The sequence below is a fragment of the Globicephala melas genome, chromosome 15, assembly GCF_963455315.2.
Source record: "Globicephala melas chromosome 15, mGloMel1.2, whole genome shotgun sequence".
In the NCBI taxonomy this organism is placed as follows: Eukaryota; Metazoa; Chordata; class Mammalia; order Artiodactyla; family Delphinidae; genus Globicephala; species Globicephala melas.
Genome location: NC_083328.1, coordinates 36,620,775 through 36,640,862, shown reverse-complemented (window position 1 = coordinate 36,640,862; position 20,088 = coordinate 36,620,775). Strand labels below are relative to the sequence as shown.

Sequence of the window (20,088 nt, the reverse complement as noted above, 5' to 3'; positions counted from 1 at the left end):
AGCCCTTCCTGCCCCCACCGTTCCCCAGTCTCATCCTGTCCTCCTCGCGCCTCGGGGCCCTGGATGCCCCCGTGACCCTCTGGGCCCACCCTCCCCATCCCCCCAGCTCGGACCTCCCGCCAGCTCTGCCTGAGATGTGAGGTGGGGTAACCAGGACCAGCCTGAGACTGCAGGAGAGGAGCCAGTTCCCAGGATGGCCAACCAAGAGCAGAAGGAACAGCTACAGAGCAGGGACACCACATCACAATCTCAACAGCAGGTTCCCTGCACACTGCCACCTGGAGGAAGGACTCGGGGCCTCTCCCTGCCAGGGGCCCAAGAGGCCCGCCCCCAAGCAGGGGCGGCGCAGTGCCAGCAGTGGTGCTGACGCCACATAGGCGCCCAGGGCATCCTCACCGCACACAGATCCCTCCCGTCAGCTCCTCTGCCCACACGAGGCACAGTGCCCCACACTGGTTCCTAGGAACATCCCCGGAACTGGCCAGCCTTTACAGGGACGAGTATGCAGAGCTTGGAGCTGCTCGGGTACCACATGCCACAGCCTCCCAGCCTGTACTCTCCCTGCCCAAGCCCCCAGACCCAGCCCCACGCTGGAGGCAGCTCTTCAGCATCACCCCAGCCCAGGTAGGTGCTCTGGGCCTGCCCGGCCCTGGAATTCCACTGCACATCAACACAGACACGAGAACATGATGATGTCATCAAACATTAGAGAATGACTTCCTCTAGAGGTAGCTGGGGGAGGGGGTAGGAGAGGGAGGGGACGATGCCAGGTAAGGGGAGTGTGCCCCTCCCAGGGGCCTTCTTCTGGTAAGCACGGACTTTGAACCAGGGCGTGCCGGCCTCACCGGGGGCAGGGCGGGTACGACTCTTACTGGGGCATCATATGGGGGCTCACACAGCAACTATGGGGGCCCCATGGAAAGGCTGGAGACAACACAGTCTGCAAGCAGAGCTTCCGGGAATAAACACTTTCTAAACAACTTCTCTTATAAATATGTATTAGAACATTTGATAACACAAGCAAAATGCTCTGAAATTAATTTAAAATTAAACTGTGACTGAATTTCCTGCACTCCTAGCCAGAAATTCACCTAACACATCTGAATACCCAAATGTGGTTGAAGGTGGCCGCAGCTGCAGCAGCAGCCTTGGACACCCAGGCCCCGCAGCCACCTCAGTCCCGCGGCACCTTGAACTGGTCCTTCTCTTTGCGGATGGCCCTCATGGTGGTCACAGGGTCCGTCTCACCTGCATGCTGCTGCACAGTCTTCTCCCTGCGGAAGCCAAGCACCAGGCTGCAGGCCGCACCCTGCACCCGTGTACCCACCACCCCTCCCATGGCACCAGGGAAGAAAAGAGCCTGTAGGAGGCGGGACGTTCTTAAAAATGAAGTGTGACAGCCAACGGCCAACTCAGGTGTTTCTAACTGTGGGAAACATGCTGGCCGAGCCAGTCCTGCTGGTGACCTGGAAAGCGGGGACACCAACTCCACGCTGGCATCCGGCACTGCCCAGCGCCTAGAGGCTCCCCAAGCACAAGTCTCGTCCACCTATGGATCCAGACTCCAGGGTCAGAAAGGACCCTACACCCTAGCCAGGGCGTCAAGAAAAGCGTCCCCCTTTAAGAAGAGATGTCTCATTCTTTGGCAACACTTTAAACAGAGATTTCAGGGCAGCCTCCTCTCCCACCTGGGCTCTTCAGGAGTCAGGGTGGTGGAGGCGGAGATGCCCGAGGACAGCGTGGGACCCGCTCCCTCACCTCACTCTCATGAATGGGTTGTAGGTGAACTCCTCTGCAATGGTGGATGGCACTGTGGGCTCCCCGATGCTGTACTTCTCCTGCAAGAAAAGTGGGTCCCTTTAATGCGGAAACTTCTAAAGCTGACACTTCAAAAAGCCTCCTAATGGTCTTCCAATGTTGTCCGACTGAGAAGATAAAGTGAGCAGTGGGTCAGTACCAGGACAGGCCCTTCCCCGCCCGCGGAGAAGAGATGTGAGTGCTCCAGCTGCCACCAACAACCTCTCTCCTTCCCTTGCTGTCTTGGAGGTGCAGGGGCACAAGGAGCTTTCTTTTCATTAATACAGAAGTCATAACTAGCAAAAATGCAGAAGACAGAAAAGAAGAAAACATAGCCCTACCCCCAAGACAGCATGTGGGTCGTGAGCACCTCACTGCCAGGAAGAACAGCAAGGCAACAGGTTCCCGGGGTCCCTCCCCTGCGGTGACAGCCCCCCAGAGGGCAGCTCTCATCACAGGGTGTTCAGGCAGCTTGTCACCTCCACTCAGGACCAGGATGGCCTTGCTTCTAATCAACACTGACCAGGGCAGGCAGAGAGAAGACGCATACTGGGACATCTGGCCAACTGTTCACTCCTATAGAAATGCCTACAGGAAGGAGGTCAGAGTTAACAGCTGGGGTTTTCCACCCTGCCCACAGCCCCTGCCCTGCTACTGCTGGGCTCACCCTGAGGGCCACAGGGCCAGTGATTGGACAGCCACTGTCAGCACCCACACCCAGGCTTCCTGACCATCAGGGGCCCTCAGACCCAAAGGTCCCAATCCCACCCACACTGTGAGCAGTGGCATCGAGAAGTAATCCTTTAACCGCTGGAGGTGGGTCAAGTTGGAGTCTGGTGAGAGGTCAAGATGAAGGCTTAGGGACTTCCCTGGTGGTGCAGTGGTTAAGAATCCGCCTGCCAGTGCAGGGGACACAGATTTGAGCCCTGGTCCGGGAAGATCCCACATGCGGAATAACTAAGCCCGTGCGCCACAGCTACTGAGCCTGCGCACCACAATTACTGAAGCCCATGTGCCTAGAGCCCATGCTCCACAACAAGAGAAGCCACCAAAATGAGAAGCCTGCGCACCACAATGAAGAGTAGTCCCCGCTCACCGCAGGTAGAGAAAGCCCGTGCAGCAACGAAGACCCAACACAGCCAAAAAATTATTTTTTTTAAAAAAAGATGAAGGCTTATTGCTAATCTCTGAACTTTCCCTTCTGGTGAAAACAAGCATAGAATGTTTTATAATATTCCCTGCACTTCCTCCGATATTCTCACTCCTCCTAAGAAATCTTCCTCCACCTTTTATGAAGGAAGAAAACCACTGAATTATTCTAAGGATAATTTTAAAACAGGTCCTTGTAGGCATAGTTGAGGGAGTGTAAACTGTCATAACCTTTTGGATTATCTATTAAGATAAGCGTTAACATGCAGAGACTTTTCCTACAGAAGTATGAAGCACACAAATGTAAAGACTTACATTTGAGGATGTTGTTCACTGTAGCACAATTTATAAGAGCAAAAATGTTGGAAAGTCTTAACTGTTCTCCCTAATTGTATTGGTAAAATGATTTACGGTTGACATCCACACATTAGTATATTTTACTTATTAAAAAGAATGAAAGTAAGATGGATAAATAGGCAGTGATAAAATTAGTAAAATGTTACTAGAAAGGTGTTAGGTATATGACTGTTCACTATGAAATTCTTTCATCTTTTCTGTATGTGTGAAAATCTTCATAATAAAAAGTTGAAAAGGCTAAAAAACAGTTTAACACAGTTCAGTATAACCTATGTGTCAAAGAAGAAATCACAAGGGATATATTAAAATATTTCAAATTGAAGATAATGAAAATAAAACATGTCAAAATTTGTGCTGCTAAAAGCAGTACTTGGGGGTAAGTTTTTAGCTTTAAGTGCTTATATTAGAAAAGAAAAAAGATCTAAAATCAATGACTGGGACTTCCCTGGTGGCACAGTGGTTAAGAATCTGCCTGCCAATGCAGGGGGACATGGGTTTGAGCCCTGGTCTGGGAAAATCCCACATGCCATGGAGCAACTAAGCTAATAATTATAAAAATAATTATTTTTATTAAAAAATAAAATCAATGACCTTGGGTTCCATACTAAGAATCTATAGGGCTTCCCTGGTGGCGCAGTGGTCGAGAGTCCACCTGCCAATGCAGGAGACATGGGTTTGTGCCCCAGTCCGGGAAGATCCCACATGCCGCGGAGCGGCTAGGCCTGTGAGCCATGGCCGCTGAGCCTGCGCATCCGGAGCCTGTGCTCTGCAACGGGAGAGGCCACAACAGTGAGAGGCCTGCGTACCGCCAAAAAAAAAAAAAAAAAAAAAAGGAAGAACAAAGCAAATCCAAAGTAAGTAGAAGGAAAGAGTTTTTTAAACTTTATCTTTTTAAGAACAGAAATCAGTGCAATGGAAAAACAAACAAGGAAAATTAAGGCAAAAGTTATGCTTTTAAAAGATCAACAAAATTGATAAGAACAATGAAAAAAATTGGCAACATCAGAAATGAAAGAGGGGCAATTACTACAGATCCAACAAATATTGGCGGTGGGCGGCAGGGGGGTTGGCGGTTTAAGTCATATTGATCTAACAGTAAAAGCTAAAACTATAAAGGTTCCAAAAGAAAACACAGGAGGTTTCTTTGACCTTGGCAAAAGCAAAGATTTCTTAGATGGGAGATAAAAAGTATGAACCACAAAAGAAAATTAATATGCTGGACTTCATCAGAATTTAAAATGTTTGCTCTTCAAAAGACACTGTTGAGAAAACAAAAGGCAAGTCACAGAATGGGAGAAACTATTCACAATACACATATCTGAAAAAGGACTTGTACCTATACTTAAAAAAAAAAAACATTATTCAATAATAAGAAGACAATCCAGTTTTTTAAATAGGCAAAAAATCTGAACAAACACTTCACAAAATGGCCAACAGGCACATGGAAAGATGTTCAACATTATTAGGCACTAGGGAACTGCAAATTAAAACCATAATGAAACACTACTACACACCCATTAAAATGACTAAAATTAAAAAGACAGACAATACCAAGTGTTGTTGAGGATGTGGAACACCTGGAACTCGCATATTTTGCTGGTGGGAATGTAAAACAATACATTCGCTCTTTAGAAAACAGCCTGGCAGTTTCTTTACAAGTTTCAACTTGGGACTTCCCTGGTGGTCCAGTGGTAAAGAATCCGTCCTGCAATGCAGGGGATGTGGGTTTGATCCCTGGTCAGGGAACTAAGGACCCACATGCCATGGGACAACTAAGCCCGTGCGCCTCAACTAGAGAGCCCCACATGCCGCGAACTACAGAGCCCATGTGCTCTGAAGCCCATGCGCCACAACTACAGAGAGAAAACCCCCATGCCACCAGAGAGAAGCCCGCGCACTGCAATGAAAGATCCCATGTGCCGCAACTAAAGACCCAATGCAGCCAAAAATTAAAAATAAAATAAATTTTAAAAAAGACTGAACAAGTTTCGACTTAATACATACACCTAATACAACCCCGCCATTCCACTCCTAGATATTTACTCAAGAGTAATTAAAACATATGTCACACAAAGACTTGTACACAAACGTTCATAGCAGCTTTATTCACAATGGCCAATAACTAGAAACACAAATGTCTATTGACAGGTGAATGGATAAACAAAATGTGGTATAACCAAACAAAGGAATACTACCTGGCAGTGAAAAGGAATGAACTGATACATGTAGCAACATGAATGAATCTCAAAATCATTCTGCTGAGTAAAAAAAGATGAAAGAGTACATACTGTATAGTTCCATTTATATGAAGTTCTAGAAAATGTGAACTAAGTTCTAATGGCATACTGGAGCAGGGCAGAGAAAATGAGGCATGAGGAAGTTCTGGGGGGTGATGAAAATGTTATGTATCTTAAATATAGTGGGAGTTGTTTAATTGGTATATACGTCTGTCAAAATTCACTCAATTGTTCACTTCAAATGGATGCAATTTATTACATGTGAACTAAACCTCAACAAGCTTGATAATAAAAAGGGAAACTATGAAAACTATGCCAGTAAATTTGAAAACCTGATGAAATGGACAAATTCCTTGAAGATACTAGTTGCTAACAAAACTGACTCAAGAAAATATAAAAATCTAACAGCCCCACACAAATTAAAGACATTAATTCATATGTCTTTATGAATTATGTCTCATAATTCATAACAAAAAAATCTTTCCACAAAAAAGAATTCAACGTCCAGAATGCTATGTCAGTGAATTCTAACAAACACTAAAGGAAGAAATAATAACAATCATAGAAAAACTCTTTCAGAAAATAGGAGGAAGCACTTCTAACTCATTTTATGAGGCCAGCATTACCCTGATATTAGACAAAGACATTACAAGAAAATAAAACTACAGACCAATATCCCTTATGAACACAGACACAAAAATAGACACCATGACTAAGGTTTATCCAGAAAGCAAGGTTGGTTTAACATTTGAAACCAAGTGATATACTTCACCAGATTAAAAGAGTAAGGGAGAAAAAAAATGTATGATTACATAATAGATGAAGAAAAATCATTTGACAAAATTCAACACCCCACTCATGACAAAAACTCTCAGAAAACCAGGAATATATGTGAACTTCAACAACTTGATAAAGAAGACTTACAAAAAACTCACAGCTAATATCATACTTAATGGTGAAAGACTAAATGCTTTCCCCCTAAGACTGGGAACAAGCCAAAGGTGTCCACTCTCACCATGTCTACTTAACACTGTCCTGACGATCTTAGCCAGTGCAACAAGGCAAGAAAAATAATTAAAAGGCATATAGACCGGAAAGGAAGAAATAAAACTATCTTTTTTTTTTTTTTTTTTTTTTTTGCGGTATGTGGGCCTCTCACTGTTGTGGCCTCTCCCGTTGCGGAGCACAGGCTCCAGACACACAGGCTCAGCGGCCATGGCTCACGGGCCCAGCCGCTCTGCGGCATGTGGGATCTTCCCGGACTGGGGCACAAACCCGTGTCCCCTGCATCGGCAGGCGGACTCTCAACCACTGCGCCACCAGGAAAGCCCGAAATAAAACTATCTTAATATTGATGGCATGACTGTGTGCTAAGGAATCTATGAAAAAGATGCTAGACTAAAATGAGTTAAGCAAGGTCACAAGGAAACAAGGTCAAAATACAAAAATCAATTGTATTTCTGAAGACTATCAATAATCATTTAGAATAAAATCTAAAACCATGAAGTCTTTAGGGATACATTTAACAATATGTGCAAGATCTTTAACACCAAAAATTACAAAACACTGCTGAGAAAAACTAAAGACCTTAATAAATGTAAGGCTATATCATATTTATGGAAAGACGCCATATTGTTAGGATCTCAAGTCTCTCCAAATCTTTTGTTACAACACAATCAAAAGCCAAGCTGACTTTTTGTAGAAATTAACAGGATGATCCTAAAATTTACATGAAAATGTAAAGGACTTAGACGAGCCAAAATGAATTTCAAAAAGGAATAAAGTTAGAGGATTTATACTACCTGATTCTTAGACTTACCATAAGCTACAGTGATCATGACAGTACTACTGATGCAAGAATAAGTCATGTAGATCAATGGAACAGAATAGAGTCCAGAAGTAGATTCATGCCCACATGGTCCATTTTATTCAGTAAAGATGCCAATGAAGAAAGGCAAGTCTTTTCATCTAATGGTGCTGAGCAACTAGATGTCAATATGCAAAAAAGAACTTCTACCCTTACCTTACACCACAAACATTAACTTGAAGTGGATCACTGACCTAAACATAAATTTATATAAACATAAAAACTAAGACTATACAACTGCTAGGAGAAAACAGAGAACAAAGTCTTTGTGATGTAGGGTTATGCAAAGATTTCTTAGGACACAAAAACCATAAAAGAAAAAATTAATAAACTAAACTTTACCAAAAGTATAAACTTTTATTCTTTGAAAGACACTGTTAAGAAAATGGCAAGGCAAGCCACAAACTGGGATAAAATATTTGAGATATATATCTGACAAAGACTTGTTTCCAGAATGTATAAGGAATTCTTACAACTTTAGCCATCAGAGAAATGGAAACTTAAAAACTACAAGCTACCACGACACACCTATTAGAATGGCTAAAATTTAAAAGATCAGCAATACCAAGTGTTGGTGAGCATGTGGATCTCCTGGAACTCACGCATTGCTAGTGAGGATTCCAAATAGTACAACTAATTGGAAAACAGGTTGGTAGTTTCTTAAAAGTTAAACATACACTTACCACACAACCCAGCAATTACACTCTTAGGTATGTTCCCACAAGCAATGAAAACGTGTCCACACAAAGACCTGCACACAAACGTTCACAGTAATTTTATTTAAAATAGCAAAAAACTGGGAACTACCCAAGAGTCCAGATGAGTGGATAAACAAATTGTAGTATGTCCATATAAGATACTACTCAGAAATTAAAAAATCTCGAAAACCTGCAGAGTAAAAAGAGCCAGATACAACAGAGTAATGTTGTGTGATTCTGTTTATAGGAAAATCTAGAAAAGAGTAATTTATAGTGACAGAAAGCAGATCAGTAGTTGGGGACTGAATGGGGAGGGGCAAGGAACCTTCTACGATAGTGGAAATGTTCTCTATCTTGATTGTGGTGGGGCTGACACAGGAGCATATACTGTCAAAATTCAAACTGTATAATGCTCACTTAAAACAGGTATGTTTTATCGTATGTAAATTATCCTTAAGCAGATGACCTTGAAAAGAATAAGCTCAATATGTTTGGACTGCTATGGAAAGAGCACTAAGACCCATTATTAAGTGACAAGGAAGCCACAAAATAACACACAGGATGAGTTTTTTATATTAAGTATTCTTATGTGCACACTGTAAAAAAAAAAAAAGGAATAACATTTATCAACCTATTACGGTAGTGTCTGAACTTTTATAAGTATTATTTTGCAAGCCCACCTCGCAAAATTGATAAAGATTTTTGACAAAAACAGGTGACTTATGAAAAAAAAAACCTATGAGACCATTCCTCACTGAACTCAGAAGGGAGCCCAGCACCTGAGGACTCCCAGGTGTGTGTGTTTCTTACCAGCACCATTTCTCAGTGACTGAACACAGACACCTGAGTCCAGGAGAACGTCCTCAGCCCAGCTGCCTACAGCAGCGTTTCCAAACCCCCCCACAGAAGATGCCTCCAGGACAACACGCCAACCCCTGGGCCGAGCCACGGGGCATGTTGGGGGCCGTGTCTGAAATAAATGCCTTTCAGACAAGCAGCCTCTAGGGTGAATCCACTGCCCACAGACAGCAGGGAAGGGCTGGGACCTGCTGCTTCAGCCTCACCTGGGCACTTGTTGAAAATGCAGAATCCCAAGCCCAGCCCTGACCCACAGAGTCAGAAAGGATCTTAAGCAGACAACCAGGGCTTCTTGCTCCAAGCTGGGCTGTCTAAACCCCGCCTCGCCCACTGCCCGGAGGAGCACTTTCTGCCCACTCTGAAGCGGGCACCATGAACTCCGTGCTCCTGGGAAAGTGGCATCACAGTGCCTGACCCCAGGACGCGCCCAAGTGCATCACGCTCACCTTGGCCCAGGCCAGTTTCTCCTGGATGGCGGCATTGCTGGGCTCCACATGGCGAGCAAACTTGAGGTTGTTGATGGTGTATTCGTGGCCACAGTATACTCTCTGGGGAAAAAGCCAAGCCCGCCAGCTCTGAGGAGACTCATTAACCCACCCTCAGCCCCTCAGAGACGGGTGTGAGGGACCTGGCTGGTCCTGGGGGCAGCACCCACAAGACGTCCCTCAGGACAAGGACACGTCTTGCGTGTATGTTAAATGACAATGAAAAGTATGCTTAAAGAAAAAAACACACTTCCAGAAGCAATGCCTCTACCCTCCTGCTCCTCCCAAGATGCAGGGGAGACCCCAATGGGGAGAGCCAGCAGGGTCCTTCCACCACCGGGTGAGCGAGCGGGTGGCAGGTGGGGCACCACCTACCGTGTCTGGAGGGAGCCGGCCCAGGACCTCGAGCAGGGCTTTGTACATCTCATCCGCTGTCCCCTCGTAGAACTTCCCGCAGCCAGCCACAAACAATGTGTCGCCTGCAAGACAGGACAGTGTGGAGCTGGAGGGGCTGTCAGCAGTGCATGCCCCCTCAAGGGCCGGGGCTTTGCCCTGACCCCTGTGCTGACTGGGCCACAGCCCCAGACCTGACCTCCACCCCAAAAGGGCCCAGGGATGACCCACGAGTACTGGTTTCCACCCTTCCCAAACCTTTTCCCTCAAGTTGCACTAACTGGCACCGCCAGGCCCCAAACAGCTGTTCAGACCCAAACCTTAGAGTCACCCTGGCTGCTCCCTTCACTGCCCAGTCCTATCAGTCATAGCTCTGAGAATCCCCAAAACCCAGCCCTTTCCCCCACCCATCCAGCAGCCCCCTCCCAGGCCAGACCTTCCTGTGACTTCCCTTACTCCCGACAGCCAGCACCATTCTGTAAGACCCCCATGATCTTGCCTGGACCCTCCAGGAGCCCCTCACGTGGGACCACAGCCCCCATGGGCCCTTGAGACACGGACCTGCCACCTCCCAGACTTGCCCCCTTCCTGCCGCAGCCCTACCTCCACCTGACACCCACCAGGTCTCCACGTGCTGCTTCCCTCCCCCAAGACTCTTCCCTGAGAACGGGCTTCATGCCCAGCAGACACACATGGCACATTTGTTCTCCAGGCCCCTGGAGTGGGGGAGGTGGGGGAGGGCCAGGGACCCCACAATAGGGAGCAACAATCCCCCTCCACCAGCGTTTGCCAGGCCTCTTCCCAGGGAGCTCCAGGCCAGGCCAGGCAGGAGCCAATGCCCACCCAGTGGCCATGGTGCAGCACTGTCCCCTCAGAACAAGACCACAGATGAGAGAGTTGGGTAGCCCGTGAGCAAAGCCTCAACACGCAGGACTGGGGCTATGCCCTAAAGGACCCCTCAACCTCGTGGTCTGGGCACCAATGAGAGGCCAAGGAGAGCCCAGAGGACAGGCCATGAGCAGGCACAGTAGGCTGGGGGGATCTGGTCCTCCCTCCAGGGACCAGCAGTACCTGCTGTTTACACACCGGAATTTCATGGGCCTCCTGCCACAGGGGCTGGGGAGCCAGCCTGGGCCTCCTCCGTGGGGCCATGTCCTCAACCAGCAGGACACTGAGAGACCCGGGGGCCCCCACGTCTCTCCCTGGCAGTGGGACCACCATTCACCTGCACCCCCAGCCTCTCGCTGACTGCTCTCCATCTTCACCACCAGCTAAGAGTGCCTGGAGGCATCCCTCCCCTATGCAGGCTGCCCCACCCCCAGGCTCTACAGAGCCAGCCTTGCCTCTCCTCCCTGCACACTGGGCCATGGTTCTAGCAACGACTTCAGCCTCCATTTCCCCACCGCCGCCACCTGAGCTGCTCCTGGCGCTCACTGCCATGAGTTCCCAAATCTGAGGTCCCAGATCCTGACCTCTCAAACAGACAACCCACTAGTGCCATCACAGCACCCTGCTCCACGCCTGCCCCCCCAGACAGCCATCCCATCTTCCTCCCCTGCTCTGTGGGTGCCCAGTCCTGCCCACCACGTCCCAGGGCCACATGCACACCCTTCTCTGGGCTGTCACCTCCTCTGCTTGCATCCTTTTCCCTTTGTTCAGCTCACCCCAGAGGAGAAGGGAGTGGGGCCATGGGTCACTCACATCCGAGCTTGAGGCCTGGAGCTGCCAGTCACCTCACCTCTGGACGCTGCAGGTTCCTCAGCCATGCACACAGAGGCCAGCCGGGGCCCTGCTGGACTGCCCTGCTCCCCTGGTCCTCACTGCTGATGCCCCAGGCAGCTCAGCTTCACCACTGAGGACCCTGTGTGACTCTCACCTATTTAGTATAAAAGCTACCAATTAGATAACGCACTCCCCTGCCGGCCACTGTCATGCAGACTAGAGAACAGCACGTGCAGGACATGGTCCAGGGCCTGCCTGGCGGTAACCAGCCCTCCACGCCTTCCACAGCTGGCACTCGGCTTCTAACATGAGCGCGGTCCAAGGGGGCCACCGCCACGGGCCCGCACAACCCCAGGCCCTGCCGGGGGGGCAGACGGACACCCAGGGGCCGGGCAGCATGACAGAGACAGGAGCGCAGCTGTGAGAGTTCACCGGACCCAGCGCTGGTTCCACACCCCTCACCTCACACCCACAACCACCCAGTGGGGGAGACCCCACACCCACCACTGACGCAGGGGAAACTGTGCTTAAGAGAGGGGGTCACACCTTGCACAGGCAGCCAGCCCACCTGCCCCAAAGCGCTGTCTGCCGAGGCCCATCGGGAGGCCAGGGGCTCCCACAACATGCCCAGGGGCCCGTGGCCCACACTCAGCAGTCGGGTCAAAGCCCACACATCCTGCTACTGCAGCAAAGACCCTAAAAATGACTGTATTTTTAAAAATAAACATAATAGATTTGGAGATAATTTTGGATTTACAGACAAGCTGCAGGGACAGTCCAGAGGCCCTGTGACCCCTCATTCGGCCTGTGTGTCCCTTCGTGCTAGCGTCCCCACCCCTGATCTCATGTGGCTTTCCCATCAACACCTTTTCCCCACTCTAGGAGCCCACACTGCTTCAGCTGTTGTATTTTTAAACAAACTTTCACTGCGGTTATAATATCATGATTGTTACATAACTGGGGAAGACTCAAGACTGAAAACTGCTTATACTCGCTAAACAAGCTAAGGGGGCAGAGGGGCCTGCTCTGTGCCCATCCACGGCCACTGGTTCACACCGCCCTGAACACCCACCGTCACACGGCTGCTCTGCTTCACAGGTTCCCCAACCACCATCAAGATTCTTCCATTTCCTCTCAAAAGGAGAAACACCGCCAGTTGCTGGAAAGGCCTGCTCGCCCCAATCGAGAGCCACTCACACAGCCCGATGCTGGTGGGGCTTCACCTCCACCTTCCAAGCTCTTTGGGCCACCGTGTGCGACACCCTGACCTGGGGCTGGCTTTTGCCAGACCCACTCAGCTCACAGCCCGTGGAGGGATGGGGCAGCGCCCAGCACCGATCAGGCCCCACACAAGGCGGGTCTGACTGGCTCCACTTGGGGTCTCCCTTGGCCCCTCACTTGCCTGTCTGCTGCTGGACGTAGTGGGGGCTGGGACTGCACCCCCACCAGGCAGAGTCTCTCAAGGAAAGGCCTGTCCCCATGCACCTGACAACGATGACCAGGATCAGAGGGGCGCATTCAGGCCAGCCTCGCGAGGAGGTAGCACCCCCACCACATTCCCACCACAGCTGCCCGTACCCTGGACGTGTTTGAAGCCAAGTCCCACGCTCTACCCTGAGGGCTATGGTCCTCCTCACAGAGCCCAGCACAGTCTGCCTGGCAGGAGATGCTCTGCTGCTCTGCCCAAAGGTGTGCAAAGCCATCTCTATGCCAAGAGGGTCTTTGCAAAGAACACCAGACCCCCCAGCTCAAACATCTGAATACTCACCTGTGAACACCACGGGGCGCTCGGGACTGTTGGGTTTGCTCACAAAGTAGCAGATGTGTCCGGAAGTGTGACATGGCGTCGACAGGCACTTGACGTTGAGAGACCCCACCTTAAACAGAGCACACACTGGCCTGTGCTCCCTGCGTGTGGGGAGCCTGTCCTAAGGCTCACAGATTCTCCCAGACCCCATGCCCGCCCCACAGCAGGAGCTGCCATTAAGGGCCAGTGGGCTTCCACAACCACTGCTCCATTGAGCAAGTCATGGGTCTTGCTGGTGACCACAGGACCCAGTCCTTGAGGGTACCCCAGATGCAGAGACGCCCTGGAAGCCGGTGTTTGCTGGTATGCAAACGAAAGGGCTGATTTTGTTTTCTCCTCAAAACCAGGCCAAATCTGAACCAGGCGTCTTGCCAGAAAAGACAGTTTTCCTTCTTAGCTGCTTGGCCTTTTGTTTTGTTTCCCTTCTCTGCCTCCATCCCCCACCCCACTCTTTACTTCAAAAACGTTCAAACCTACCAAAAACTAAAATGACAATGAATCCGTGTGCCCTTTACCTGGGTCACTAAATGCTAACAGGTCCCACCTGTGCGGCACCTGCTTTGTTCACACACACATATCTTGACACACTGCCCCTAGACACTCCAGCTACATCTCCTGAGAAAAGGACATCCTCCCATATAACCTCACTATTATCAACACCCAAGAAATTTAACACTGATGTCAAATATGATCCCACTTAGAGTCCGTATTTCAATGTCCCCAGCTGTCTCAAAACCATGCATACAGCTTCTCCCCTCAGCCGGTCACCATCTGCACACTGATTTGCTTGCAATGCTCTCAACACAAGGGACTATCCAGGCCCAGGCAGCCCCAAGAGCCCATCCACCCATGCACAGGCCAGGCTGTCTCCACAGCTAAGCCCTTGACTGCCCCTCTGGGTTCCTGGGGTAAGTGAGGGGACAGCCAGCAGGAGGCGGCTCTAGGGCCTGGAGCCCAGCAGGGCCACAGTTGAGCCCCTTCCATTCACTCCTCACCTGCAGTGTGGACAGGTGTGTGACCTTGTGAGTCAGGGCTCCGATCCGGTCATCACCCCCATACACCTTCAACCCAGGTTCCAACTTGACCAGCTTCTCGTTCCCGCCAGCGTGGTCCCTGGAAGTCGAAAAGGGGAGCTGGGGCTACTGCCGATATGAACAGGGTTTGCCTGATTTTACATCCTAACCAAACGGAATTTTTATTTTTCCCAGTTATGTTTCTCAGAAGAGAAATGCATCTTCCAACCCAGGATCCTCGCTTCTTGTCTGTCATTTGGCTCCACTGAAAAAGAATGTCCTCAGACACCCCATTCCCAAGAGAGGCACTTCTGTGCCCCTGCCGTCTTGCTGCAGAAGCTTCTGGAGCAGATGAACCAAATCACAAACACCTGGATAATCCCTACACCCGTGATTCCCAGACTTCGGGCACATCAGAGTCACCTGAGGATCTGTAAACAGCGCCAAGGCGTGACTCCCACACGCACATCCTGATGCAGTGGGCCTGGGGAAGCCCACAGCCCAGGAGTTTTAAAGGCCCTCAGGTGATTCTGATTCACAGACCAGATGGGACCCACTGCCCTGAGCAGATTGCAAAGCTGTCTTCTAAAACAATGCCCAGCTGCCAGAGGGGGATCTGTCCACCCAGGGACAGGCCAGCTCGGAATGACCTCCCCACGTGACTCGAATGTGCAGCCAGCATTGAGGCACCTCCTGGAAACTCATCCAGGAGTGCCCCACGCTTCCCAGGTCAAGAGAAGAGCTCCACGCCTCGACCTTGTGGGGTAAGAAATACACTAGTGCAAGCCCTGCCAGGGTCTCGGGGCAGGGCTGGGAGTGTCCTGAGCCCAGAAGATTAGCCTTTCCAGGATGAGGCGAGGGCTTTCCAATCACCAGGGAACACCTGCTCCTCACTACACATTCACCTACGGGCCCAGAAACAGCAGGGCTCACAGATAAGAGGGGGCAGCCCTCTGCTCCCTGCCCTGCAGGGGGCGGATACACACAAGCTGGCACCAAGCACTCAGCACACTCATCACTGACCCCCGAAAATGCCACCTATAAGTGGGAGGGTGGCACAGGCCACACCCTGGAGCTCAGTTTGGGGCCTGTTTTAATTTATAAGGCATCACAATGTGGGAAAAGCCGTGGGAGAGAGACTCGCACTGTGAAAAGCTGGGGAGGTGGAGCCCCCCAGTGTAGCCCCACAGAGCCCAGAGGAGTAAGGGAGCCTCGGCACCACACGGGGCGGAGTTTCTGAGAGAAGGAGCGGCTGTGCTAAGTAGCCACTGCAGATCCTTGGGCCTAAATCAGTCAGGAAGTAACACCTGATACCCCAGAGGCTAAACAACCCCAAAGATTCTCAGCGACTTAGTTACATCAACAAGTTTCCAACACTTAGCAGACTTTGGCCAACCACATCCACGTGACACTCCCACACAGAAGATGAAAGGTGTCCTTTTACCCGAAGACACGCCCCAAGCTCCGTGAGATGCCACAGAACAGGTTCAAAGCTGTCCTAGCTGCCCTCTGGCAGTTATTTGGAAAAGAAAATTCAGAGCCAAATAAACATTTTTTCCTAGCTTTGAAGAGCCTCAAAAGTTTCAAAAACCCACAAGGGCCTTGGGCAGGCAACTCTAGTCCTAAGACCCAAATATAAGAACTTTTTTCATCCTTTAGCTTTCAAATATCAAAAAAACCGCAACCTCTCCAAATGATTGCTTGATTTTCAAAAACACTTATGTCTAGACTAGTTTATTCCCCGACATCAAGGCCAATTTCCCACCACACAAGCACAAGAGCTTTCAAAGATGTTGCCAAAGGTCCACCCATGGCCACAGGATATACAGCATAAGCCTCTCCCCTTGGAGCCCCCAAGTCACCAGACCCCATCACCAGGCCTGAGGGACACAGGGCAGCAGCACAGAGGCTAGTGCCCAGAAGCCCCGTCAGAACCCCACTGGGGCTGACCCTTAGCTCACAGCTGTGGAGGAAAGAAGGGCTTCCAGGGCTCTGAGCCCCTAGGCTCCCACCTGTGGGGGGACCCCTGGGAGCCTGCGAGCGCCCCACCCCCCTCCACCTGGTGGATGCTCCCCCTTGGGGTGTGCGCGGCACAGCTGTAAGGCCCAAGCAACTCTGCTGGCACAGAAGTTTGGCCTCTGGAGCACTTACCAGTGGTGGTGGGTGGTGAGCACTGTAGTCAGCTTCACACCGTGCTTCCTCACCATTTCCACAACCTGCAACCAAACATGAGGCAGGACACAGGCCACAGTCACACCCCGGCACTGGCTCATCAGTCTGCAGGGTGATGCCCAGTGGAGCCTGCCAATTTGCCCCAGCTCCAGGAGAGCAGGGTGACAAGGAGGCTTTTGCTCCCTTGATCTGTTCGGCAGTTCAGTCCCACCCACAACCTCTCAAAGCCCCTCCAGCAGAGACTGCCACTCTTAGAGGCAGCACTAAGGGGCAGAAAGCCCTGAGGAGGAGGAGAAAGTGCTGAGAAGGGCTCCTCCTTCTCTTGCCCAGGGACTCTACAGACAGGAGCCCTTTTCTCTCCACTCCAAAGCCTTTGGTCGCTTCCACCCCTCTCACTGGCCCTTTGCCCCTGTAACAGAGTGGCTGGACACTAGTTTAACTGTTTTTCAAAAACCAAATGGATTAATTTCTGTTCAGCTTTGGCCAAGTTGCAAGGGCACTGTGGTTATCAAACTCATCAGGAGATGAAGAACTGGTGCTGGGGCCTCGCCTCCCACCTTCTGGGGCTGCACCGGGTCCACAATGGCAGCCTCCTTGGTGTCATCATCAATGATCAGGTACATGTAATTGTCGGTCAGAGCAGGCAGTAACTCAACCTTCATCGTGCCCTGCTCCACGGTCAAGCTCTTCCTTAAATCCGTGTGATGGAGAAAGATTCCCAGCAGGGCTGGACCTGAAGACAAAATGTGGTTCCAGTCAGCGTCCACATGAGGCCACGCTGGGCCGAGACTTCAAAGCAAGCCCTTGGCCCAGCAGTCCAGGCATCCGGGGAAGTGACATCCCAGGGATGCAACGTGGTGAGCCTCGAAATACGAGGTTTTCTAAGTTCTTTGATAAAGAAGAGGATAGCCTCATTTAACCATATCCGTAAGGAAAACAGAGAACACGATTCATGTTCATAATTGTGGAAATCAGCTCTTTCAGACTTAGGATCCCTATTTTCTTTTTCAAAGGTTCTAAAAGGACACAAATGCCAGCCTGTCCCTGTGATTCAAACCTTTGTCAGATGTGACCACTGCCAGTTCTGGGGTTGTTCACACCTGATTCAGAGAAAGACCATGAAGAATGAAAGCGCCAGGCCAGGCTCTTTTCCCTCGGCATATGGCTGCCTCTGCAAGCTAACAGAGCCTGAGTCCTGTGCAGTTACTCACAGCCCTTCTCAGGTCTCGAGCCAGAAAAGAAAACAATATTCACTTTCAAATGGCAGGAACTCGAAATTTGGATAATGCACAAAAGCCACCCGGGGCCTGAGAAATGGGACAGCTGGTCACAACTGTTCTAGATTCGAGTGTGCATGATACAGAATCACCATCCAACTGAGCCAAAGAAGGCTGCCAGGGTGGGCTGGGAGTGACCAAGGGGCAAAAGCATCCTCCGCCCAAGAGACAGGTGCCAAAGTGTTTTCAACAATGAAACTCCTATTCAATCTAAAAATTCCCAAAGGCCCCCAACAATACTTTAAATCTTAGTGTAAAAGGGATTAAAACTGCAAAAGGTGACAGAAGACAGCCATGAAATTCTGGAGTAGGTAGGTGCTGGGATGGGACCTCTCCAAAAAAAGGGATCCAGAGAGCAGGCAGCATCAACCAACAGACTGATAGACCACGTCCACTGGGGCCGTCTAATACAGAATTCAAGCTCATCTGCCATGGCCAGGGAACTGCCTGAATTGCAGCGTTAAGGATCACACAGAGGTAGCTAAGTCCTCCTTTTGACAACCAGCTGGGCTTTTTCCAGGCCCTTCTCCTCATGCTCGGCAAAACAAACATTTTCACATGATCAGGTTTCTGTGCTATGCCACCTCCTCTCAGCCCCGATATGTGCCATACGAGCTCCAGGAGGACTACAGAGCAAAGGCCAAGCCTTGAGACACATTTTGTTGGGCTTCTCTTGAACTGGATCCCTCCTTCTGCATGGCATCAAAGGGCTGGCGCCCCCTCTGAACGGGGCAGCCACATTCTTGCTGATTCCCTACAGTCCCACTTCCACCACCCGCCTGACTCCTGACACAGAAACTCTTAGCTCTGATGCTCTGACGAGTTCCCTAAATGGAAAAAACCCAGCTCTTTCCTTAATAGTGGTGACACACTGCGCACTCCAGAACCTCGACTGCTCTCAGTAAGATCTGGAAGTGGCCAACGATGGCTTCCTTCTGCTTCATCTCCCTACCTAGGGCCCTGCGGTCATTTAGCTAACTGCTAGCCAGCTCCAAAGACTCAGCTTAACCCACTGCCCCTATTGCTACATCAGCCAGATAAGATATAAGGAAATAAAGGCGGTTTCAAAATCAAAGTCAAAATATTCCAACAAAGCAAGAGGTAACACAGTGAAAATGGAATCTGACAGCTGGAAGAGCAGGCCCTTGGAGGTCAGGGCGCCCATCGCCTCCTTTTTTTTTTTTTTTGCGGTACGTGGGCCTCTCACTGTTGTGGTCTCTCCCGCTGCGGAGCATAGGCTCCGGACGTGCAGGCTCAGCGGCCATGGCTCACGGGCCCAGCCGCTCCGCGGCATGTGGGATCTTCCCGGACCAGGGCAAGAACCTGCGTCCCCTGCTTCGGCAGGCGGACTCTCAACCACTGCGCCACCAGGGAAGCCCCGCCTCCCATTTTTGAGGCGGGGATAGGAGACCCAAAGAGGGCAAGGGTCCCACGGCTCACAGAACCCAGTTCTGCCCCAGGCTTTTCTTGCCGGCCACAGCTCACATGAAAAGCTATGATTCACTTCGTGGAGAATATACACAGCATTCTGTGCGGCTTCAGGCACAGTTCCATCATCCCTGGGCGTTAGAAATAATGGGGTTTGTATGGGGCGCCGCAGTCAAGGAGGATGGGGGCGCTCGCTGGCTGCCAGGCAGACCTTAGGGAAGCAGGGTTCCTAAGACAGGGCTCCCGAGCGTCCCTGGAACACCCATTTCCTTATCTAGCACAAATCCTTCAGCAACCCCCGGCTGACAAGTTACCCAACTCTGTCTTCAGCCCTCTCAAAGTCTGACTCAACTGCTGTGTGGCCTTTTCTCGACCCCAATCGGCTTGCCTGCCGACGTCAGTTAGGGGTTAAAATCCTGTGTCAATAAAAAACAGCGCCAGCCGCGGCAGCCCCAGCGGCTCCCCGCCGCCCCCCCGGTGCGGGCCCCGCGCTGGTACGCCTCACGGATTGCGGCCGGCCTAACCGCCTTTAGCCCGGCTACGACGCCGGCCAGGACCCGCCGGCCGGGCGGCTCGCCTCGCCTCGCCCCCACGAGCCGGTCACCGTGGCCCCGGCCCCTGTCAGGCCAGCGCCTTGGCATCCCGGCCAGTCCGGCCCCGCGGCGGCCCCGGCCCACCTACCCAGGCCGCAACGGGCGCAGGACGCTCTCAGCGCAGCTAGGGTCCGGCAGCCGAGCAGCCAGTGGCCCAGCACCATGACCGAGTCGGAGGGCGGGCTGCGGCGCGAGGGGTGGGCGGGCTCTTCACGCCGGCGACGGCAAACCGCGG

At 50.8% G+C, this 20,088-nt stretch overlaps 2 protein-coding genes across 5 annotated transcripts in view; one reads left to right on the top strand and one right to left on the bottom strand.

Moving 5' to 3' along the window:
- The window catches only part of NUBP2 (NUBP iron-sulfur cluster assembly factor 2, cytosolic), a 26,732-nt gene extending 23,172 nt beyond the window's left edge, over window positions 1-3,560 (top strand). For all 3 annotated transcript variants that reach the window (XM_060285648.2, XM_060285644.2, XM_060285640.2), the window contains one exon: window positions 107-3,560. The gene's annotated coding sequence lies outside the window, so the exon portion shown is untranslated. The remainder of the gene's footprint in view (window positions 1-106) is intronic.
- On the bottom strand, window positions 982-20,088 carry HAGH (hydroxyacylglutathione hydrolase). 2 transcript variants are annotated; one of them, XM_030872151.2, is made up of 9 exons: window positions 19,942-20,088; window positions 17,113-17,288; window positions 16,535-16,599; window positions 14,366-14,483; window positions 13,332-13,440; window positions 9,824-9,927; window positions 9,410-9,511; window positions 1,759-1,838; window positions 982-1,274 (listed from the first exon to the last, which is right to left on the bottom strand). In XM_030872151.2, the coding sequence occupies exons 1-9, from the start codon at window positions 20,015-20,017 to the stop codon at window positions 1,175-1,177; spliced, it is 930 nt and encodes a 309-aa protein (XP_030728011.1). In that variant the 5' UTR covers window positions 20,018-20,088; the 3' UTR covers window positions 982-1,174. The 2 variants fall into 2 exon arrangements, with proteins under 2 accessions (XP_030728011.1, XP_060141619.1); XM_060285636.1 differs by lacking the exon at window positions 9,410-9,511.